The sequence below is a fragment of the Molossus molossus genome, unplaced genomic scaffold (genome assembly GCF_014108415.1).
Source record: "Molossus molossus isolate mMolMol1 unplaced genomic scaffold, mMolMol1.p scaffold_m16_p_4, whole genome shotgun sequence".
NCBI classification, from domain to species: domain Eukaryota; kingdom Metazoa; phylum Chordata; class Mammalia; order Chiroptera; family Molossidae; genus Molossus; species Molossus molossus.
This window is the reverse complement of record NW_023425377.1, coordinates 61,741,346-61,766,364: the sequence shown is the minus strand read 5'-3', so window position 1 is coordinate 61,766,364 and position 25,019 is coordinate 61,741,346. Positions and strand designations below refer to the sequence as shown.

General features: G+C 45.6%; 1 protein-coding gene across 4 annotated transcripts; it reads left to right on the top strand.

The window, feature by feature from the left end:
- Nucleotides 1-6,703: 6,703 nt before the first annotated feature.
- CHMP7 (charged multivesicular body protein 7) lies at nt 6,704-18,843 on the top strand. 4 transcript variants are annotated; one of them, XM_036241689.1, is made up of 10 exons: nt 6,704-7,081; nt 9,070-9,241; nt 13,489-13,674; nt 13,811-13,944; nt 14,732-14,780; nt 15,029-15,148; nt 15,410-15,508; nt 15,740-15,800; nt 17,002-17,181; nt 17,415-18,843. In XM_036241689.1, the coding sequence occupies exons 1-10, from the start codon at nt 6,783-6,785 to the stop codon at nt 17,465-17,467; spliced, it is 1,353 nt and encodes a 450-aa protein (XP_036097582.1). In that variant the 5' UTR covers nt 6,704-6,782; the 3' UTR covers nt 17,468-18,843. The 4 variants fall into 4 exon arrangements, with proteins under 4 accessions (XP_036097582.1, XP_036097583.1, XP_036097585.1 ...); XM_036241690.1 differs by having other exon boundaries at nt 6,742-6,911; XM_036241692.1 differs by having other exon boundaries at nt 6,994-7,035.
- The last annotated feature ends 6,176 nt before the right edge of the window (nt 18,844-25,019 follow it).

Genomic DNA, 25,019 nt, shown 5'->3' with positions numbered 1-25,019 from the left:
AGCCAGGACCTAGTCACTATTAATTTAAACTTCCATATTACTACCCCCAGCCTCTTATTGTTTAACCTCACCCCAAGCCCCTTATTTCAGGAAACCAAAGCTTATTGCTCCGGCCAGGCGCAACAATATCCTGAAACCCCCACCCAAACCTAAACAGCCCCTGGACGAGAAGAACAACTCTCGGAAAGACCCTAGCCCCGACCAATCAAGGACGCCCGGGACTCCTCATTGGGGCAACCACCCACCCCAGCCCTAAGTTTAAAAACCCTTAGTCTGTACTAACGGGCTGCTACGCTCTGCTTGGAGGCAGCCCAGCAGGTATTTCCCTCAATAAACCTGCACTTCCTGGTTACTCAGCTCCATCCCGTTCTTATAGTCACCACAAAGAAAATGAGCCGTACTGACTCTAGGGGTCCCACAAAGTAAATGATAGCTATGAAGATTTTTAGGAATAAGCTGGCTTCTACCACCTGCAGATATCAGATTTTAAGAAAAAGGACTTTAGCCAAGCTATACCAAAAACCACAAAGCCCTAGGTGTCTATGTTACCCATTGGTCTCAGGAGAACAAAATCTATACCTAAACATTCATTTATCTCTAATTAAACCTGTTTCTTATAAGTCCCCACAGGAACCTCAACCTGAGACCTACTCTTGTGAACCTATCAGGGACCTCAAGCTCCTCTTCAAGAAACAAAAGCCTGTTACAGATAAGTAATAGAGTGACTAGGCATTAATATAATTGGCCTCCATTCCTCTAAACTTCTTGTCAAATTTGTCACTTCTAGAAAACAGCAACTCCATGTCAGGAATTCTAGCCCCTCCTCACTTTAGAAGAATCAACCATCACCATCTCTGTTCCAGTCTCAAATTCCATTCTCTTGTATCCCTTAAATCAGGCAGGAAAAGAGACTTCCATACCCTAATTGGTAGGGGCTCTGACCAATTGTCAACACAAGGCAATTATAGAAGACAGACCATCCTCTCTTGACAAACTTAAAAGATTTTAAGGATGAAGTCTCTGAGGGGGTAATGTTGTAGGAAAATGAAAAGCTAGGAAAATTCTGGGACCAGAGGAACAGGGAAACTAAGGCAGGAAATTAAACAAAGCCAAAAAGCTTTGCAGACTGCTTGTAGCAGTGCCTTGTCTTGAGAACAAAGTTAAAACCTCTTTCTCACAGAAGAATGCAGGAGAGGAGGGGGAAGAGAAGGGGAGAGGATGAGGAGGAATCAGAGACCACTTAGTGCAAATTATCCTGAAAGTGTTACAATAGCAGGGAGGAGAAAAAAAGAGGAGTATAAACAAAAAAGCCAGGTTACTTCCCATAAATTGTGGAAAAGTGATAGTAAAGAAAAGGGGAGACTAACTTAGAGTTAATCTTGTAATGTGTTCTTGAGATGAGACACAGCCGATTTGTAAAGGAGCACTTTATCGCCTGAGGGCTGCGGGGGGGGGGGGGGGGCATGGTCTCCCCTCAGACCAGCAGCCCCGATGCTTCTTGCTGGTCTGCTTTTAAAGACAGAAGCCCCAACCCCCCTTTTGCTTCCCCTTACTCAGGGGACCGGTACAACAGTGGGTGTTACAGCAATTACAGAAGTCAAAATTAGCATTAATCACTGGGCTCATGATTTTCAGTTTCTGATACTCATAACTGCAAATACCTCCCAACACATGGGGCAACTATAACCTTAGGCAAAATTCCTTTACTTCTAGGGGTAATTAACCTATTATTGGAAAAATATCAAGGAAGGTCCATTGATGATAAAAATGGAGTCATTTAGTCGCCTTAGTCAAGGGGCCCACATAAGAAGGGAATCTAGTCGCCTTAGCCTCGGGGCCCAGGTTGATCTGTACCAGGATATCTAGCAGAGGAGCTTAAAAAAACAACAATTTATAGACAGAAGGGTATATAAGGCAAAAACTGCCAACCCTACTTACTCTTCAGATTAGCTGAGAGCCCATCTGTGCTTCATAAGCCAAATGTTTGCTCACTTTATTTCATTAATAAATGTGCATGCTTTAATGTTTTAACAAAGTCACTGGCATTAATGTTTCAATAAATACACTACACAATGTAATCAAGGTCTCTCCTATAAATTCTTTTATATAAGAAAACAAGGATCTAGGTTGGGGACATCCCGCTCCCTCTGATTCTGGGGGCTGTCCAATAACACCTCTCTGGTGTCTGTGAGGGGTGCCTGTCAGACATGTAGTTACCAAACCCCATCCTTCCCACTCCTCACAGTTCCCTGGCATCTTCCTCTATTCTCCTTCCCATCTGCCAATATCTAGGTTGGGCCTCTGATATTAAGGAGCTGTTGCCACAGACTCCACAGTGCCCTTCCTGTGAAGTCCACAGTGCTGTTACCCTGGCCCTCTCCTCTTCTTCATGGCAGGGGCGACTATGGGACACAGCCAGCTCCAGTGAGGAATTTGTCGGTTGTCACTTGGAGGAAAAGGGCAGCTCTGCCACTGGGTGATTTGGTGGTGCTGAGCTATCTGTTACTGGGTGTGTGAGCTCTGGATAATGCAATGCAGGTATAAATCTTTTGTTTAAAAAAAAGAAAAATGATCTATGCTCCAGGGCCACAGGGACTGGCAGGAGGCAGTGTTTAGACTGCAGGCTAGGGCCCACAGGTTCCACAGGCTCGCAGCAAGATTTTCTTTGGTAGGAGTGCACAGGGAGGGTCGAGGGAGGGGTTGAAACACAGCTCCTCTGCCACCCTGCAGACTGTAAAAGACTTTAAATAGATTTTTTTTTTTTAATGAAACTTTTGTACCTGAAAAAATTCCTCACTGAAGCTGGCTGTATCCCATGGTCCTCAGATTTGATGATACAAAAACCAAAAAACAAAAACCCCTCCTCCATTGAGAAAAAACAAACTGCTAATGGGTGAGCCTAGTTCAGAGGGTTGGTGGTTGTCTGGTTGTGGCCCTCAGCCACAGGCACTGAAACACACTAAATGGGCAATTCTGGAGTCCTGGGTTAAACATGTGGAGGAGAGGGACAACTGTCAAATGGCAGGTCTTTTACAGTGACTCAGCAAGGAGAGGAAGTGGTGTGCCCACAGGGAAGGAGAAGAAAGAGAAAGCTTGACAAATAGCAGACAAATGATAAGAGGCAGTGAATTGTGAATATGAGCAGTCAGGGACAAAGAACAAAAATGACTTGGAACTCAGTATGGGGGAGGGGCAAATGTGAAAATCATTTACCACTATTGTAGTAATCGATTCAGAAAACATGCTAGAAATACCACTACTTGTCCAATCTCAAGATAGTATGAGTTGTCGATATTCAGGGGCTGTTGAACTTGAAAGATCTGTAAAACATTTAATGAAATTCCATACAGTGGCCATTTTACATGCAAGCAGGAAAGTGGTGTGGATGTGCTCTATCCTCTTTCCTACCTGGGACTAATTTTTGGTCTCCCTGACCCTCAGTCTTCCTATTATAAATGGACATGGTCATATCTTTCGGACATGCACTCTGTTTCAGTGTAGAGTAGGAGTAGCTCCTGCCATAAATGGAACACTGGGCTATCGAAGGTCCTAGCTGTCTTTTCTGAGTGCTGTGCCCACATTTCCAGGAGTCTTGATGGCCATTCCAAAACCTCACCTCTTCCTTCAGACTGGTTTATTGCAAGGGTACCAAGAGGTCCATCAAAACAATAACCACACAGGTCCAAATCCCTGTTGGTATGAAGGGTGGAATTTGAGCCATCTTGTCAATTGTCTGCAGCAATAAAGCGACTATACCCTCTCCATTCCTTCCTTTCTTCCTTCTTTGTTTTCTCCCTCCCTCCCTCCCTCCCTCCCTTCCTATCCTTCTTATTTATTTATTTATTTATTTATTCATTCATTCATTCATTCATTCATTCAGTTAGAGCAGGAGAGAGAGAGACAGGGAGGGAGAGAGAGAGAAACACAGATGTGAGAGACACATCAAATGGTTGCCACCCACGTGAGCCCAACCAGGGCCAGGGACAAACTGCAACCGAGGTACATGCCCTTAGCGGGAACCGAACCCAGGACTCTCTGGTCCACGGGCCAACGCTCTAACCGCTGAACCAAACCTGCCAGGGCCCTATCCTTCTTTTAAATTGTAGATTTATTTATTTATTCTGTTAATCCTCACTTGAGGATATTTTTCCATTGATTTTTTTTTAGGTAGAGTGAAAAGGGAGGGAAGGAGAGAGAAACACTGATGTGAGAGAGCTATATCTATTGGTTGCCTCTGTACAACCCCAACCAGGGCCAGGAATTGAACCTGCAACTCATGGCTTTGACTGGGAATCAAACCTGTGACTCTTTCGTCTGAGCACTAACACTCTAACCACTGAGCCAAACCAGCCAGGGCAAATTGTAGAGTGTTTTAGACATACCAAAAACTACAGAAAATAATACAGTGGACTTCAATGTCTTAATAATTTTGCCTAAAACATAAAATAATTATAAATGCAGTCGAGGGCCCCCCAAAACTTGTCAATCACCTTTCCCCCCATGTAGCAAATTCTTTTCCAGTGATTGCCATCTCTAGTTTCAGAACCATAGGAATGATTCCTTGACCAAAGATAGCAATAGATGGAAAGAAAGTTTAAAACTACGAAGACTAATTATCATAGATGATTTTTTTTATTGTTTGTGCAAATTAGATCTAAAACATTGCACATTCAAAGTCTCTTTGTTGCCATTATTTGTTGAGGAAACAAGGTAGAATTCCCCAGTATGGATTTGCTGATTGTAACCTTAGGTTTCATTGATCATATTTCTCTACTTTCTGATTTATTAATTGTTTTACCTCCAGGGTCACACAGCCAGTGAGTGGCAGAGACCAGATTCATATTCAACTCTGGTGATTGTTACATGGTTCCATTAAACAAACTCCTTTCACCCTTTAAATAGTTCAATTAAAAAGAAAATCATCCCTGGCCAGTTTTGCTCAGTGGTCAGAGTGTCAACCCACAGACCGAAGGGTAGAGGGAGGGTTCGATTTCTGGTCAAGGACACATACCTGGGTTTCAGGTTCCATCCCTGGCCTTCCTCGTTCGTTCAGGAGGCAACCAATCAATGTGAGATATTTGTCTCTTCCTCCTTCCCTCCACTCTACCTAAAAATCAATGAAATATCCTCAGGTGAGGATTAACAACAACAAAAAAATCAATTTATTCTTAACACACTGGATACATGTTCATTGTTCATAAGTCGTTTGTGAGAAACAAATATATATATGAGCTCTCATTCTAACACAGTTCTAAGATATTAGAATGGTGAGGGTCAAGTTATGTATCTTTCAGTTTATAAAATATTTCTTCAGCACCACCATATGTCATAGCAAGATATATGTCATTTCACCTTCCCTCAGGGAACTAGGAACACGGCACAGAATAGTAAATGCTAAACTCTACAGTCCAGGACAGAGATCAACAATGAGTCAGGACTGTCAGAGAAGGTTTCATGGAAGGTCAGAATTGAGCTCCATCCTAAGGGATCAGTAGAATATTGATAATGAGAAGGAAACAGAGGAATACTTCAGCACATAAGGTGGGGAGTGTGGACCAAAAATGGGCCACATACAAACTTGACAAACTCCGGGGAGGCCTGCAGAGTGAGCCCTACAAACTCAGAGACAGAAAGTAATCACACAGGATGGTCTGAAATTAAAACTTCTTAACTAAAAGCGAGTCATGATGGGTAACTGCATCCTAGATGGGTGTCTTCCTTGACAAAGGTCAATCTTTACCTTACCTGAACCTATGTGTTTTTGCAATACCATAATACACCTGTGGATGTCAGAGTAATCCCCCTCTTCCCAGACCCCTCAGGGCACAGTCTCCCACCAGAGCATGAGAGGTGGAACCCTTCGTTGTTATCTTGTTGCCCAAATACCATCTCTATATGCTGTAAGTATCCATCGTTAACTATTCTACACCCACCAATGTGAAAGAAGTATTTTTCTCCTCGTTGTATTCAATCTCAGAGATTTCCCTGCTTTGCTTTCTCCCATCTCCCTAATTGACCGCCATGTAACCCTCTTTACGCCTCCCCCTTTGATTCTAATGTATAAAATAAACTGCAAAGCTGCCACTTTAGAGCATTTTCTCATTCCGATAAGAGTTCTGCTTCCCGGCAACTGTCAGTTTGGCTCAAATAAACTCATAAAACGTCTGTACATGTTTGGACATCTCTTACGTCTCCAGGAATGAGAGTAGAAGAAGCTTATACACTTCTCAAAACCAGTGTATACACTGTCACAGAGTTTGGGCGACCCCCTTACCCGGTGACACCACGGTAAAAGGAAGCTATGTTGGAAGTTTACACACCTGAAGTAAGGTAGCTGGATAAGCAGTAAATGGTGATCCACGCGGGCCATCCTAGAGCCTCTGGCGCCCCTTAGCGGGGCTGCAGTCTCATGATCTGAAACCACAAGTTAGAGGTAGTATCATTAGCCTCTATAAAATGCTTTCACAAACTATGACTCCTGAGGGGGCGCTACTCGGACCTACCCGCGACGCACGCGCAAAGCTCTTCTTTCCGCACAAAGACGGCGGGAGGACGGGTTGGCGCAGGCGCTCTAATACTCTGGGAAAAATTCTGCCTCCTGGAGCAGAGAGGGAAGGGCCATGCATGCGCCCTGGGGACTCATGGGACGTATTTCACGCTGGGAGGCGGTGACGTAATGGCAGAGGAGGCGGTGGTCAAAGAACGGAAGCCGGGAGGGATCTAGGGCGGAAGGGGACCAGGGCCAGGCTTGTGTTTGGAGCTTTGGAGGGGCTGGGGTTCCGATGTGGTCCCCGGAGCGGGAGGTCGAAGTCCCGGCCGGGGGAGACCCGGCGGGCCTACTGCCCCCCGAGTGGGAGGACGATGAGGAGCGCATGTCCTTCCTGTTCTCCGCCTTCAAAAGAAGTCGCGAGGTGAACAGCACCGACTGGGACAGCAAGATGGGCTTCTGGGCGCCGTTGGTGCTGAGCCACAGCCGCCGCCAGGGGGTGGTGCGCCTGCGTCTGCGGGACTTGCAGGAGGCCTTTCAGCGCAAGGGTAGCGTCCCGCTGGGGCTGGCCACGGTGCTGCAGGACCTGCTGCGGTGAGGGCGGGGCGGGGCCGGGGTGGGGGCGGCTCCCCGAGGGCCGGTTCCGGCCGGTTCTCTGACAGCGCACCGCGCCCAGCCCGGGGTCTGCCTCGGAGCAGCCTCTGTGTGTGCTCAGTAGGCGAAGGAAGAGGAAGACAAGGAGGCTGGGCTAGGGGTGTTTGGGGGAGGTGCAGACGGGGTTATCGGGTAGGCCGATTAGATGAGATCCACCGTAAGAGGAGAAGCCGGCCTGGCAGGGGTGACAGTGATGTCTGGACCTGAGTCCTGTTTTGTAGTTATTTCATAGGGCCTTCCAAATTTTAGTTATCCCAGAACAGAATGTCTATAAGATTTATTGAATTGAGGAAGGTCAGAGCTAAGAAGAGGCCAGTGGTGGGGAAGTGGCCAAGATGTAGGGATCTTTCCAACAGCTCCAAGTACAAGTCATGTGTCTGGCCTGTCTTGGCTGGTCCTTGGTACCGGCTGTTTGGAGCAGAGTACAGGACGTGTGGTGAGGGCTTTACTGAATATCTTGGTGCTCTGAAAAGCCCTGTAGTTGCTACCTGTGCGACAGGTGCAGTGTTTTGGGGTACCTGAGGCAATAACATGGATATCTAATAGATGCATAGCACCTCACAGTGTGTAGATACTTCACATTCACCATTTCATCTGACCCCCTCAGCAGTCCTGTGGACAAGATGTTATCCTCAGCACATAGAAGAAACTGAGCCACAGACACCAAACGACTTCCTTGGGGTTTCACAGCTAGGTAGAGATAATGCCAGGGCTTGACCCTGGTGTTCTGACTCCAAATCATTTGCACTTCACATTGTATATATCCTACAGAGAGCAGTCTAGCCAGCTTAGTGCCTGCCTCCCTCAGTGAATGAAGAAGTCAACTTTGAAATGCTGCTTTTAGCTTGCTGTTCTTCCTGATTTGAAAGTTTCCCTTCTCTTCAGTACCTTTCCATTGTCTGAAATTCATGGGACACGCTATTTCTGAAACTTTTCTTTTCTGAGCAAGTGTACTGTGGACAAAGTTTTAGTTCATGCCTGAAGTGGGATGCAGGGGATGTAGCTGAAGAAGTCAGTTAGGGAGAGGAACAGTCTGGGCTTTCTTATTGCAGCAGGACCATCCTTTACCACTTTCGATCCAGAGTCCTTTAATACCTCAGTGTCTCCTTTCCTGGCCACTGGCACCCTGCTGATGCTTCCTAGTGTTTGACAGCATCTGGCACCTGAAGAATTTCTGAGGAAGATAAGCTCCTTGGAAGCAGCATAGCATAGTAATTTAATAGCTTTGCTTGAGGGCCAAATGGTCTGGGCTTAAATCCTAGTTCTGCCACTTGCTAAATTATGTGCCCATGGATAAATTCTTTTACTGTGGACAAATTACATACCCTCTTTAAGCCTTAGTATGACCATTTATAAAAATGGTGATGATTATTGTACCTAGGTTTATTGTGAGGATTTGAAGAGATGTTCCTTGCATAGCCTTTAGCATAGTGACTAGCCCATGGTAAGCATAGCTACTACTACCATTACCATGAAATGCTTATGTCTTCTTTTCACCCTACCTTGGGAATAGCAGAAATCTTTTCTCTGAATTATTTGCATTATTCCTTGCACTTCACAGTGATCCATTATTGTTATTTTCCTTTTATCATTTTTTTAGCTCCATTTGTAAAAGTCTCATCATGGACCCTGCAGCCTCCTGTGTCTCTGCAGTCTTAGTGGAGCACTTCTGTTTTGGAGCCAAATTATAATTTAGATTTGGCCTCTCTCACCTTCTCAGCCCCTCAGTTTTCTCATTAGCTAGAATGAGTTGTGAGGCTCAGAGCTGGAGCATAAATATATTACCTGTTCATCTAGCTGGCACAGAGTAGCTGCATAATAAATGGTGTAGATTATGATGATCAGGGACCTCATTTGGGGTTAGGGGGGTGTGAGGACTGGAATGGGACATTGCATTGTGCCTACTATATGCCTTTTTTTCTTTGCAGTCGAGGGGAGCTGCAGCGGGAGTCAGACTTCATGGCCAGTGTAGACAGCAGCTGGATCTCCTGGGGGGTTGGAGTCTTCCTGCTGAAGCCCCTCAAGTGGACTCTTTCCAACATGCTAGGGGATAATAAAGTTCCTGCTGAGGAGGTGCTTGTGGCTGTGGAGCTGCTTAAGGTGGGTACTCAGAAGGGAGAGATCTGGATGTCATCTGGTGTGATAACAGACTCTTCCACGTCCTTTGTATGTATCATAAGAAGAAAAACATTATCTTTTTACATGATGACGGTGATAATTGAGTTTGCCTGATCTCCCTTATTCTTTGCTTTATTCTATAGAATTATTTAGTTGTTAGTTGGACTTCTACATCTCAAGGGTTATCTTCTGTCTAGGAATCATCAGTAACATACAGTTGATTATTTTCTGTATTTGTAGGGATTTGTGATAAGCTAAATGCTTAGAAAATGTTTTGCCTTCTGTAGTTTACTGACAAGAATTTCTCAGGTCCAGCCAGTGTGGCTCAGTGGTTGAGAATCAACCCATGCACCAAGAGGTCGCTGATTCAATTCCCAGTCAGGACACATGCTCAGGTTGTGGGCCTGATCCCCAGTGGGAAGCATGCAGGAGGTGGCCAATCGATGTTCTCTCTCATCGATGTTTCTCTCTCTCTCTCCCTCTCACTTCGTCTCTCTAAAATCAATAAAGGAAAAAAAATACGTTAAAAAAAAAAAAAAGAATTTCTCAGGATTCCTGAAGACCTTGTGACTTTCAGCTTTGCCTTCCCCTAAATCAGCAAACTAGGTTCGGATTTTCTCCTCTCTAGCTATAACTTTTTCCCATTCCACCTTACTAATGGTCACTAGGCCCTTGATCCCTTTCTGCTCTCCTGGTCAGTAAGCCTCCTCCTGGCCTGCCTTCCTACCCAGTCTAGAGCATGCAGCTGATACCTGACTGCTTCCTTCCTTGGTACCCCAAGCTCCTTTGCAGCTCTCCCAGTCCACAACAGAGATACCAGCAAATCCACCACCTTAGATCAACCCCACAGTCTCCATCCCTCCTGGAGAAAGTCACCCTGTCACCAAAACTGGGTTCCCTTTCACAGGACCCTCAGAGTTATTCTGCAGCCTGGTTTCCTTGTCCTCTCCCAGCCCCTCACACTCCTTCTTTTCTCTGCCCTCTCTACTGTCTGCAGACATTTCCATGGAGAAGGTAGAATCTCCTGAGTCAGCGCCATCAGTTTTCTGTCTTTCTACCTCCAATTTAACCTCCTCTGAGCCCTTCTTCCTGGGCAGAACTCAGAAGGTGAAGTACCCTTCCTGTTTTCCACATGTGCTCTTGAGTCTGTCCCCACACGGCTTGCCCCGTCCCATCAATTAGCCTCTTGATCTGTATATTCCATCTCCCTATCTTTTGGTGCTCACCTTCTTCAGCCTCTAAACCCAGTTGACTCCTATGTGGGACCTGGGCCCCTGCCTGGTTCCTGCTCTGTCTCCTTCTCATCCAAGCTTTGTTGTTACCACTTCCTCACCTCCCACACTGTCTTTGACACAGTGCACACCTGCTTCAGCCCTACCACTTCACCAAAACTGCTGTGGACAAGGTTATAGTAACCTGAGAGAGAGAATGCTCATGTATACAAAGTTGACTGAACACCTGTTAGCAGAAATATACTATAGATAGTAGTTATTTTTGAAACTCCCAGACCAAACCCAACATCAGGGTCCTTGCATAGCCCTGGAGGCTTCCACATAGCTGGAGCCAGCTCAGAATCCCCATTCCCCCACTTCAAGAGAAGTTCTAGTTTCTTCTCACTTCAGCAGACCTCTAACCCTCTCTGCCTCATCCGCCTCAGACTGAGAAGGGGGGAAGGGGACCTCCAAAATCTTCCGGCTCTCCCAGGATTTTTTTTTAGAGAGAGAGAAACATCAATGAGAGGGAACATTGATTGGCCGCCTCCTGCATGCCCCCCCATTGGGGATTGGGCCCATAACCTGGGCATGAGCCCTGACCGGGAATTGAACCGGCGACCTCTTGGTGCATGGGTCGACACTCAACCACTGGGCCACATCGCCCTGGCTCTCCCAGGATTTCTGACTGAGCAGCACTTGTTTTCTTCAGGGAATACCTCTCTCCCCCTCTGTATTTCATCTCTGCCCTCATGGTTATTCCCCCACCCAGTGGCCTGAATCCCAGGGCTTAGTCAAGGTCCCACAGAAACTAAAAGATGGTTTAAACTAAAAGATGGCCCCTGTGGGCCAAGCCCCATTCTTCTGTGCAGTCTTACCTCACGTGTTCTCCAACCTGGAGCAAAGGGAGGTAGATCCATTTATCCCCCAGATCCATTATCCCCCATACTCTGTAGGGGCATGATACTATTAAATCTGTTTATGTCACTAAACAGAGTGTGTAACACTTAATCTCATTCAGTGACATCTGCTTTCTGATATTTGGTGACTTCACTATTTTCTCCTGGGATGGTGATTTGTTTACCTCCTTGAAACTAAAAAGTCTTATCTGAATATTTTATATATTTATTTATTTATTGTTAATCCTCACCTGAGGATATTTTTCCATTGATTCCTAGACAGAGTGGAAGCGGGGTGGGAGAGGGAGAGAAATATCATTATGAGAGAGACACATCAACTGGGTGCTCCTGCATGACCCCGACTGGGGCTGATGATCAGACCTGAAACCTAGCTACGTGACCTTGATCAGGAATTGAACTTGCGACCCTTCAGCTCAGGGGCCAACACTCCAACCACTGAGCCAAACTGACTAGAGCTTATCTGTATATTTTATAAAACAAAGAAAATCTGTTTCTGAGGTAAATTAACTTTCTGAAGTCTAGACATAGAAAGCAGCCAGTAACTTTTTACTTGAAAAAAGTACAAAAAAAATTGCCCATAGATTTTACTATTTAAAAAATTATACAAAGATGCCCTGGCCGGTTTGGCTCAGTCATTAGAGTATCGGCCTGCGGTCTGGAGTGACGCAGGTTTGGTTCCCGCTAAGGGCACGTACCTCAGTTGCAGTATGTCCCCAGCCCTGGTTGGCAACCACTCAATGTGTCCCTTTCACTTTGATGTTTCTCTTTCTCTCTCTCCCTTCCACTCTATCTGAACAAAATATCGAAAAATGTCCTCGGGTGAGGATAAAAAAAAAAATTATGTAAAGAAACAAAAGTTTTCTTTCTATTCATCCCATTTCCATCTCTGGGTGTATTCTCTTCCTGTGTGTGTGCGCACCCATGTGTGTGCAAGTGTGTGTGTGTGTGTGTGTGCATGTGTATTTACAGATATTTCTTATTGACCCTGTCTCACACTATTATATTACTTTCCATTTTATTTTATTGTTAGCATTCAGTACTTCCTGAAAATCTTATTTACTTGTTTATTTATTTATTATCTTTTCTCCTACCGAAAAGGGACTGTGGAACAGAGTCAATAAAGACTTGTTGAATAAATAAATGAATATACACATACATATATATATATATATATATATACACAAACACTCCATATTTTTTCCAGAAGTGTAATCTTTTTTACCTATTGCAATGTGCTTTTTGTTCTTTTCACTTTTATATACCGTGAGCATCTTTCCAGGTTCCTACACAGCATAGATTTCCTTCATTCTTTTGGATGGCTGCATGATAATCTATACTCATTTGTAGGTGTTCTCTGTGTATTGTATATATTTGTGTGTGTGTGTGTGTGTACATTTAGGATTAGGAATGTAGATACTGTTTCCCAGTCTCCTGTTTGCTTTTCATTGTTATGTGTGATGTCTTTTACCATATAGAAATTTTCCTATTTCTATAATCAGATGTCCCAAATTTTCTTTTATGGCTACTGAATTTCTGGTCTTGCTTAGGAAGGCATCCTCTACTTTAAGGTTAATCAGATTTTAAGATATTTTTTTCAAATTATTTTCTTTCATTTTTTCAATTTAAATTTTAGTTATTTGGTATTTATTTTTGTATATGTGGTGAGGAAGAACTCTATTTTCTTCCAAATGGATAACCAGTTTTTTTAAACATTACTATTAATGTTGTGTATCATTAATCTGTTTGTGTATGAGTACCATCCTGTTCTCACTACAGTTTGATTCCCAGTTAAGGGCAAGTACCTGGGTTGCAGGTTTGATCCTCAGCCCTGTGTGGGGCATGTGCAGGAGGTAACCAATTGATGTGTTTCTCTCACATTGATGTTTTTCTCCCTCTCCTTCCACTCTCTAAAATCAGTGGAAAAACAACAAAAAAGACCACACAAATCTTTTTTCTTTTCCAAAGCTGACACTGGGAAGACAGCTTAGTACCCCCTGCTCTTGCCCTGTGTGATCATTGTTTGGAAGCAGGGGATCAGGGCTCACTGGGTTCTGTGGCGGTGGACAGCACCTGTGAGCATGTTTTGCCTTCCCTGCAGGAGAAGGCTGAGGAGGTGTATCGTCTGTATCAGAACTCCCCTCTCTCCTCCCACCCTGTCGTGGCCCTGTCAGAGCTGAGCACCCTCTGTGCCGGCTCCTGTCCTGACGAGAGGACCTTCTACTTGGTGTTGCTGCAGCTACAGAAGGAGAAGAGAGTCACAGTTCTCGAGCAGAATGGGGAAAAGGTATGGAGTTCAGCTCTTCGTTCACAGACTCCTCGCTTACTTATTAAGTACATATTGACATGCCCACCAGCATTCCTGCCTGGGGATGTCTCAGCATTTGTGGTAGGGGCAGCAGTAATTTGTCCCTGTCCCTCAGATTGTAAAGTTTGCCCGGGGGCCACATGCCAAGGTCTCTCCTGTCAACGACGTAGATGTTGGGGTGTACCAACTGATGCAGAGTGAACAGCTGCTCTCGCGCAAAGTGGAGTCCTTATCCCAGGAAGCAGAGAGGTAACTACCCCTGAGCCGAGCGCCCCAGTCCCCACCATGCTGGCCCTCAGGGCCGGCAAAGCATTGGTGTCTGTGAGCTCTTTAAAAAAAAAGTTGGGGGGGTGGTTGTTTTGCTTTGTTTTTTCTTTTTTGCTGATTGCAAAACTACTCACTGTTCAGTACAGTAATTATGGAAAGCACAGAATATCACAAAGGAGAAAAAAATGAATTTTAATTCTTCCTCCAAAGATTACAACCATTAACATTATGTTTATGCACTCCCATGCCAGTATCCATTTAACCAATGTTTTTTGAGCCAGATCTTGTCTTGGGGACTTGCATACAGTAGTGAACAAGTCTCTGACTTCAAGAGGTCTCTGAGGAACTCCTGTTCTTCCCCTTGGGTGATCATACAAGGCATCCCCACTAAAGGCACATGAACACTTCTCTAGAAAGTAGGATATATAGACACTGGATTGAGATGTACTTGTCCACTCCATGTTATAATAGGAGAAATTCAAGGGATGTGTCCAAAGTCATTGTAGGTATTAAGAATTGATTTCTGATCTGGCTCCCAGGTGCCTTGTTGGCATGCTCTCTCCCCCTGTGGGTTTTCAAGCTTATTTCTCTACTTGCTGCAAGACTGTAGCAGTGTGCTGTCGGGCATCATTTTTCTTGCCATTGGGTGGAGTGGATTTGATCTTCATTTTGGAGGTACCTTACCTAAGTGCTGCTCTTGGGGACTTTTTAGGACTGTGCCACTTCCTCCTCTGGCATTGTCATCCCAATCTGTCCCCTTGTTTAATAGGTGTAAAGAAGAAGCCCGCCGGGCATGCCGAGCAGGAAAGAAACAGCTGGTGAGTTTTCTCTTTTCCCCTCCAGCTGTGTACCTGCACCCTGGGCTAGCAGTGACAGGCACCCCAACAGTTTAGAGAGGAACTTGGGGCTCAAGAGGAACAGTCTGCAGGTGGCCCAGGCACCACAGCTTATTTTACAAATGAGAGGGAAGGAGGCCTGGGATGATCTTAGCATCTGGGAATGGCTGTCTTCCCCTGGCCTTTTGTTCTGCCCAATCTGGCCTTGACCATATCTCCATGCCCCCCAGGCGCTGAGATCTCTCAAGGCCAAACAACGGACGGAGAAGCGCATCGAGGCCCTGCATGCCAAGCTGGACACTGTTCAAGGCATCCTGGACCGGATCTATGCCTCCCAGACAGATCAGATGGTAGCCACTGCCCCTTTGCTCTAGCACTTGTCTGCTCTGTCTAGCACCCACCCCTCCTCCCCTCCACCATGGCTCTGCTGTTTGGAGGAGGCCTGGGTTCTTTTAGGATATGGTTGCCTTAGCCTTTCTGTTGGGAAGTTTTGGCCCCAGTGGATGTGGAGTGAAAAAGAAACCCTCAAAGCTATCTTTTGGAGATGAGACAATATTGTAAATATTTTGTCCAATGTTCTTCATTTGCACTGATAACTGCTTTCTCTTTAGGTTTTCAATGCCTATCAGGCTGGGGTAGGAGCTCTAAAACTCTCCATGAAGGATGTCACAGTGGAGAAGGCAGAGAGCCTCGTGGATCAGATTCAGGAGGTAGGGGAAGGGGCTAGGGAGGAACACTCCAGAGGGAAGTTACTGAGGACATAGGGAGCTGTGTTGCAATTCCTCTTTTTCCAAACTAGACTCTACCTTGTGAACTTGAGGAAACTTTCCTTGATTCTCGGATGGGGTAGCCTTACTTTGTAACCCTGAACACCAAGACCCAAAGACTGAGGTCCACACCAGCCAGACTCATAGTTCAAGGCCTGTACTTTTCCCTTACAGCTATGTGACACCCAGGATGAAGTTTCTCAGACTCTGGCTGGTGGGGTAACCAATGGCTTAGGTGAGTTGACAAAAGATTCTTTCTTCCTTCCTAAGAGGACTTCATCCCTTTGTGTTGTGGTAGGTTTGGTCATGGATATGCTTTTCCTGGTGCAGGCAGGGCTCTCCTACCCTCCCCTCTCTCTGGGGCTTATCCACAGGGATATTGGAAGGAGTTGTCATTTCCTTCCTCTGTGTCCCAGTGTGCCTTACTGACTAGACTTCTGACTGGAAGATGCTTCTCCAAGGACAGGAAAAAGCAGAGTCAGTTCCGTGGGGTTAGCAAAATATACCATCTTTTTTTTTTTTTTAAATCCTCACCCAAGGATATTTTTTCATTTATCTTCAGATAGAGTGGGGGGGGGGGGGGGGGGAGGGGGGAGAGAGAGAGAAACGTGGGCATGAGAGAGACACATTGACTGGTTGCCTTCTGCATGACCCCAATCAGGGCCGGGACTGAACTTTAACCCATGTACGTGCCCTTGACCAGAACCAAACCTGCAACTATTTGGTCCGTGGGCTGATACTCTAACCACTGAGCCAAATCAGCCAGGGCCAAAATATACCTTCTTCACAACTTAGTTCTGTGTATGGAAGAAGTGTTTGCTTGAAGGTGCCCTCTGCCTTCCAAGTCATGATTTTTTTTTTAAGCTGCAAGGAGGTCTGGACTTTTTTTCTTTTTTTTATCCTCACCTGAGGACATTTTTCTATTTCTTGTTCAGATAGAGTGGGAGGGACAGAGAGAGAGAGAGAGAAACATCGACGTGAAAGGGACACATCGAGTGGCTGCCACCCACACGACCAACCAGGGCTGGGGACAAACTGCAACCAAGGTACGTGCCCTTAGCGGGAACTGAACCCAGGTCTCTCAGAACCGCAGGCCAGCGCTCTAACCGCTAAGCCAAACTGGCCAGGGCATGGACTTTTTTTTCTTTTAACTCCACCCAAGGATGTGTTTAGAGAGAGGAAGAGGGTGGGGGCTGGGGGAGAGAGAAACATTGATGTGAGAGGGAAACATCTATCGGTTGCCTCCCTTATGTGCCCTGACCGGGAACGTACCCATAACCTCTGGGTACAGGATGACACTCCAACCAGCTGAGCTACCGACCAGGACCTGGACTTCTTTTGTAAAGCTGAGCTGAGTTTTGCTGTCCTCAGTCCTTGACTTATAATGCATTTCCACGCTGGACTATATATATCCTCATATTGTTTTTTCTTTCTAGATTTTGACAATGAGGAACTAGAAAAGGAACTGGACATCCTTCTTCAAGATACCACCAAAGAACCTTTAGATCTGCCTGATAACCCCCACGAGTTGTTTTATACCAACAGTGTGCCTATCCCTAGGATCTCGGACGCTGAACTTGAAGCTGAACTTGAGAAATTGTCCTTATCAGAAGGAGGTAGGGAGCTGTATTCCCAGGGTTGTTGGTGGGCATGGGGCCCTCTGGCTGACAGGAGCCTCACAGAGTTGAAGAGTCCCAACCCAGTTACTTAATTGGCCAGGGTACCAGAGCTCCGTAAGGGAGCTGCGGGCTCCTTATTTATTTATATTAGGACTTGATGCCTTAAACACTGGGATGCTTCCATCTTAAAGATCTTCCTGGTATCGTGTTAATAATTTTTCTCTTTGCAGGTCTGGTCCCAAGCAGTAAATCTCCAAAAAGGCATTTGGAACCAACTCTCTAAAGCCATTGTAGGACCCTCAGGCGGAGGACCCTCATATAAAAGAGAGACCAGGCTTGTATGTGTGTACATAGTTATTTAAATGAGAAACTCTCAGAAGTTGGGAAGTGAAGGAAAGAGAACCACTCTGATTTATCTGGATGCTACCACTTACTACAGCACAGATAATTTCTGGAAGTGTGCTCCAAAGGCTTGCTCCCAGCTGGTATCATGGACCTGCCTTCTCATCTTTAGAGTGCCACAGTTTATACAGTTTTGTGTTTGACCTGTCATCTCTCATAGCCTGCAGTTCTTGCCGTTGGCTCACTTAGGTTTGTCTTTACCCACCAGCTTTGTTCCATCCAATGGAGGTGAAAGATTTGCAGCTTTACTAAATCAAAATCAATCTTCTTCCCCCTTCCCCACTGTCTCTTAGAGGAATGTATTCTGTCTGTAAGGTCAGTTAAACAACTTGTTCAGTCCCACTCTGCTTTCGTTGGTAATGAGAAGAATGAGAATCAAACAGCTGCCACTTTATGCAGAAACATACAGTGTAAAAGATTTTTCTCTAGGGTCATTTGTCAAATTCTCCAGATGTTCAGAAAAAGAGGTCACCCCGAGTGGCTCAGAATCATGACATTTGGAGGGGGCTCATGTGGTTGGTGGTTGCTGCTGCCTCTTCCATCATATGCAGAAGATCTGACTGGAGAAAGGGTTATTCATGGACTTTTGAACTTGATGGGGAGAAGCCCACTAACTACAGGGCCCCAAGTGTCCAAACCCTGTATGCTTTTTTAAAGAGGCATAATCTTTGCCTTGCCCCATCATGGAGTAACTTAAACGTAACTTATATATACCAGAACTAGCCACACAACAACACACCTCCCCTTCTTGAGTCTGGCACACAACAACAGGTTCTTTGAATTTCAGAAGCATTTTGTTTTGTGCCCACTGCTCAGGGCAGGGGACCTAAGCCAGGCTGTGCAATAGAAGCAGAAGATGGGGGCCTTCTGCTGGATCTGCTGCGTGCCTCCCGGTCCTGCTCTACACCTGTCCCTGCCTCCGCAAGCCCCGTCTTCCTACTTTGATGAGTGGGGGAGGATGACGGAGTGGGACAGACAAGAGAGAGTCTGAATGCTGTGGCAACAGGGAGAAGAGAAGATGACAGTCACACTGCCACTTTGCTGCCACAGTGCAAGTACTTCTGCCTGGAGCCCGCTTCTGGCCCGCCTGCCTGAGGTGGTGTGGAGCAGAGGGGAAGAGTTTGCTCCAGGCCAGGAGTTCAAATCACCTTTCAACAAATTTCTCTCCCACTGGACCTGGGTCAACTGAAATATTGGGGGTGAAGAGAAACAATCACTATTTTTTTCTTTTTTATCTGGTAAATAATTAAAAGAAAAAACCCGAGTGTTTGTCATTGTTCCGTCTGTAGGTTGCATAGTTTCTTGTTCCTTCGTGCCTCTCCACGCTCACCCCCAGCATTTACACCGGCGGTGCTTTCACTTGGGGCCTCTGGGGAATTGAGCCACTTCGTATGCTGAGCTGCGCTGAAAGCTGTCCAGCTTCACTGCTGACTCGCACTGGCGCTATTCTAGGGGAGGCCTTGTCCACTGAATAGCCTCCTTGTTTATGGGAGTGTGCCATCATTTACTTTTTCCTTTTCTTTGCCTGTTTGTTTAAATGACCAATTTCCCCTGGCCATGGAATCCTGCTCTATTGCAGTCTGGCACCAATATTTACTCTGCCTGCCACGTGCCCGGTGGTTGTCACCCCTGGGGTGGGAAGGAGGAACGGGCTTTGAGACGGAGTGCAGAGCTAGGAATAGGCTAGATCTGCCGTAGCACTAGGTCTGCTGCTCTAAGTAAGTCAGCAGGTGAACCTAGTAGGAGAAGGCATCGGGAGCAAACCCAGAGCAGAAACAGTTTGAACAGAGTAGAGTAGAGAGACTCAGGTTCTCACAGAGTCTCCAGGAAGTAGAGAACACTACCCTCCTCCCCCTCACTATCCCTACCTCTGCTGTATCCCCTCCCCCACTAAAAGCAAAGGACATGGACTTTATGAGCCTCTTATCTGGTCTTGTGTTACTCTTTCCCTCCATGACCTGAACTGCTGATTGGTCCTTGTTTAAATGTGTTGGCCTGGTTCTTTGCTGAGCTACAGGAGATTGAAAGATGTTGAGTCCGGGTTGGATCAGTTGAGAATAAGGAGCCTCTTTGGTGGTAGCTGTGTTTTTAGCATGTGATCCCCGTAGGGAAAGTGGGTCAGAGTCTTAGTCAGGATTCTCTTGAAGGAATGGACCTGGTTTATTACAGGAGCTTACGAGTTTTCTCACATATGGAGAGACATCAGGCCTAGATAGACCAAGTTCAGATACTGCCTTTTTGAAACAATTATTCTGTGGGGGATATTGACAGAAGTAAGTTTGGAGAATAAACACTTGAAGTTGGGGGGTCCAGGGACATCTTCATTCAGAAGTGACCTCCAAGCTGTTATTTCCCTTGACTATTTCCTTGGGGGTTCAAAACTTTGCAAAGCAACCAGCAAGCCTTAAAATACCATTTATGCATTAATTATTCCACTGAGATCAAGTAGGGAGATAATGTAATGAATCAGGTGAGGGCTGGTCCTGACTGGCAATCAAGAAACCTGGTTCCAGTTTTCATCTCAGCCACCTGCTGGTTGTGTGGCTTTGGAGACACCAGCCCCTCATTTTCCATCTGCAAAGGGAAGCAAACAGACAAGATGACTCCAGAAGTTCCAATGGTCTTAGTGTCCCCACTTCTCCCTTCTCTTGAATCCCTGCTGCCTCGTGACAGCAGTCAGAGCAGTGCTGTAGCAATTCTTGCCAAGTCTGGAAAGGTGGCAGGAGAGTCCCATACTGGTGGCTGGGGGACGGTGATGTGGTAGAGAGAGCAGGTGTGGAAAGGGGAAAGTGTGCCTTTGGGAAGGTGGGAGGAAGGGCAAAGTCTCAGAATCTCCTGGGCTCTTAGATACAGGCCTGGGACCTGGGTGGGCTGAGTCAGACACCCTGCTGTCAGATGGAGGAGTAAGGGTTAAACTGCATTCATTGATCACTGCCTGCCTGGAGGGCAGAGTCCAAGGTTGAGCAGATTCCCTGTCCCCACCCCCAGTAGGTCAAGATATTCTGGTTCAATCAGCTGGAAGCATAATCACGGCAATCCGGCAATCCGGAAAGAAAAGAGAAAACCACCCACGCTGCTCCTAAGGACGAGGCTGCTGACAGCACTGCCGACTCACAGGAACCCGGCGGAGCTAGGCTTTGAGGTCCACGGCTGAGCCTGGCGGCCCTCTGCTTTCACAGTTCCCTGTTTTCTCACCAGCATCTCAGTTTTCCTCAAGTTGCAGCTACTCCTTGGGGGAAAGTGTGGTTCCTTATCTCCTCCTGCACACAAACAATACACAGTCATAGACACCTGAACACAAGAGCCGAAAGGAGCCTGGCAAGGGTAGGAAAAGCCTCCATTTTATAGGTGAGGACATTAAGCCTAGTGACTTGCCCAAGGTCACAGAGCTCGCAGGAGAACTTAGATTTGTTGGTTTCCAATTTGGTGGTCTGTTATCTCAAGCTTCTTTCTCTCTCTCAAAAAAAAAAAAAAAAATCATTTAGCCTTGGCCGGTTTGGCTCAGCGGTTGGAGCGTCAGCCCGCGGACCAGAGAGACCTGGGTTTGGTTCCTGCTAAGGGCCCGTGCCTCGGTTGCAGTTTGTCCCTGCCCCGGTTGGGGTCGTGTGGGTAGCAACTACTCGATGTGTCTCTATCACATTGATATTTCCCTCTCTCTCTTCCTCCCGTTCTATCTGGATAGATGCAAAAAAATGCCCTCGGGTGAGGATAAAAAAAAAAATCATGTACCCCATCTGTCACCACACATAGTTAATAGAATATTATTGACTATCTTCCCTATACTGCACTTTCCATCCCCATGACTATTTTGTAACTACCAATATGTACTTCTTAATCCCTTCACCTTTTTCACACATCCCTCTCAAACCCTCTCTCATCTGGTAACCATCAAAATGTTCTCTATATCTATGAGCCTGTTTCTGTTCTGCTTGTTTATTTTGTTTTTTAGGTTCAATTGTCGATAGATAGGTATTTACAGTCAGCCCTCGTTTATCGCAGTTAATCAGTTCCAAACTCTACTGCAATAAATGAATTTCCGTGAAGTAGGATTCTTTATTTGTATACAGTCGTCCTTCGCCACTTCACACTTCAACTTTCGCGGCTTCACTCTATCGTGGTTTTTTTTTTTTTCAAATACCATACTATATTTGAAAAAACCACGATAGAGTGAAGCCATGAAAGTTGAAGCGCGAAGTGGCCAGTGGTGAGGGACGACTGAATTGCCATTTTATTGTTCATATTTTTAATCCTTTTCTTCTTCTTCTTCTTCTTCTTCTTCTTCTTCTTCTTCTTCTTCTTCTTCTTCTTCTTCTTTTCTCCTCCTCCTCCACTCTTCTTCTTCTTGTTAAAGAAGACCCTTTAACATTTCTTATAATACTGGTTCATGTTGATGAACTCCTTTAGCTTTTTCTTGTCTGGGAAGCTCTTTATTTTTCCATCTAAATGATAGCTTTGCAGGGTGGAGTAATCTTGGTTGTGGGTCTTTGCTTTTCATCGCTTTGAATATTCCTCACCACTCCCTTCTGGCCTGCAAAGTTTCTTTTGAGAAATCAGCTGACAGTCTTATGGAAACTCCCTTGTAGGTAACTAACTGCTTTTCTCTTACTGCTTTTAAGATTCTCTTTTTGTATTTAACTTTGTGCATTTTAATTATAATGTGTCTTAATTTGGGCCTCTTTGGGTTCATCTTGTTTGGGACTCTGTGCATTCGGGACCTGTATGTCTATTTCCTTCATCAGCATAGAAAAGTTTTCTGTCATTATTTTTTCAAAAAGTTTTTCAATTTCTTGCTCTCTCTTCTCCTTCCAGGACCCTCATGATGCAAATGTTGGCACGCTTGAAGTTGTCCCAGAGTCTCCTTATACTGTTCTCATTTTTTTGGATATTTTTTCTTTTGCTGTTCTGATTGATTGTTTTTTACTTCCTTATATGCCAAATTGCTGATTAGCTTCAGCTACTGTTGATTCCCAGTAAATTATTCATTTTGTTGTAGGCAGCGAGAACAGCATCAGGTGTTAGACCAGTGGGGTCACACTGGACCTGGGTTCAGCAGCCTCGGTACTTGAGTTCTGGCTAGGAAAGAATTAAGATCCAAGACCCAAATTATAAGGAACGTTTATTTGGAAAATCACAGGGGTAGAAGACGTAATCTGTAGAAGAAATGGGCTTAGGAAACAAGTTGTAGAGGTAAAGGAAGGGTCCTTGAAGCTTGGGAGTGAGGAAGTTAATAGTAACATGCCTGGGAGGGATGGGAGGTGGGGGAAGGGAAAGATGTGTTCACACTCCTCGGAGGGAGAGCATGCTGGGTCCTCTGTCCTAAGGGTTTTAAGGGTGGAGATTTTAGGGGAGGTCCAGGGGAAGATCTTAATAGAATATTCAGCAGCTTTCCAAGTGTGTCCTTTCAGGGTTGGGTCTCCATTGATTGATTGGTCAGTGCCAGGGCAAGGGGTCCTGAGATCAGTCATGGCGTCATTGCTTGTCTGGTTTTGCTTCTTTTCTGGGCCTGGAGCTGAAATACAACTGAAGCCTAAATGTTATCTCTATGGAGGAAAGGTCAGGAGGTCCAAATCACATAACCAGTGATATACGAGGGGAGAAAATGACACCTGGGAGTGAGGTCCCACCCTACAATTACCCTTTGCTAGGCACCTGAGACTTTCTGTCCTGGTGACATACTGTACCTGGTTCATCATCCTTGCTCTGCTCATATCTATCTAACTGCCTACCATGATTTCAATTGGTGTATCCTTCATTCCTGGCTGATTTTCTTATGGTTTCCATGTCTTTTTTAATACTGTTGAAGTTCACTCTAAGTTCATTATCCTTCCCCTAAGTTTACTGAGTGTCCTTATAACCAATGTTTCAAACTCTGCATTTAGTGGATTGCTTGTCTCCATTTTGTTTAGTTCTTTTTCTGGAGTTTTATTCTTTTCTTTTATTTGGGACATGTTTCTTCATCTCTTCATTTTAGCTGCCTCCCTGTGTTTGTTTCTATGTGTTAAGTAGAGTTGCTATGTCTCCCAGGCTTGGTAGACTAGCCTTATGTAGTAGGTCCAGTGGCACAGCCTCCCCGATCACCCAAGCTAGACACTCAAGGTGCTCCTCCTGATGTCCCCCACCCTCTGTGGGCCATGTACACCCTCCTGTTGTAGTTGAGCCTTGATTGCTGTTGGTATGTCAATGGGAGGCATTTACCCCAGGCCAATCAGCTGCAAGGGCTGGCTGCAACCACTGTGGACCACAGAACGGGATTTACTTCAACAGGGCTCTGGTGTTTGCTGAGTCCGCCCCTTGAGTGTGTCACTTGTGGAGATAATTGGGTGGTGCTTCAACATGTTCTGAAGCTGTCCACCAGGTGTGCTGGCTCTGGGGCCTCTAGGGAGGTACAAGCCAAGGTCAGCCACTGCCTGTGTTCTGTCCAGATCCACCTGACACAAGCTACAAAGTGATCAGCAGATAGATGACTGCTACTTGTGCTGGGCTTGGAGGTGCCCAAGAGAGGCCAAGCTGCGAACCGAGGCTAGTCGTGGGGTACGCTGAGGCCAGATGCTGCTTGAGAGATTTTAGAAATGTCTGAAGCATTAACCAAGACAAGTCTGCTGCCCCAGAGCTCTGAGGGAGTGAGTTCACGCAAGCCTGTGCGTGGGCCCTTTAAGAGGAACTGCCACCTGGCTTCTCTTTACAAAGACTCTCAAAAACACATAACTCCAAAAGTACATCCTGTGGTCAGTGGTCAGTGGTCGGTGGTTGGTGGCCAGTGGTCGGTGGTCGGTAGTTGGTGTGTGTCACTACTTTGAGTTGACAGATAGCTTCCTCTGGATCAAAAATTGCCTCTCAACTAGCTGGCCAGTTTCCAGTTTTTAAGGAAACCAAGGACAATCTTCACACTGTTTCTCTATGGATATGCACCATGAAGGTAACTTTTTTGACTTGTATTTTGTAGCAAACACATCAATTATTCAGGAAAAAAACACGACTGTAGGCCACACGGCACTTCCTGAAAGGGCCAGACTTAGGGCCCTTGTGAGATAACCCCAAAAGCATGTCCTGAATTGCAGCAAGGGCCAAACGTCTGCTAGTGGACTTCTAGCCCTCTGTGAGATATGACGAATGTAGGCTGGCTTACTGTGGTGTCACACAAGGGGTTATCCCAGGATAATTGAAATATATTTAGATACCTTGGAAGAGAATTCAGCTATGTATTCAAAATATCATGCTAGATTTCTCAACCCAGAAAAGTTAAAAATCCAAGCATTGTGCTTATTATGAGTGAGCTGACAAATCAGTAGAGGAAAGAAAGAAATTTGAGATAGGGCCCCTGCCCTCCAGGAACTTAAAGTCAGAGGCAGGATGTATCAGTAAGGTTGGGCTGCTACAACAAAATACCATAGATGAAATGGCTTGAACCAACAGAAATTTATTTGTAACCACAT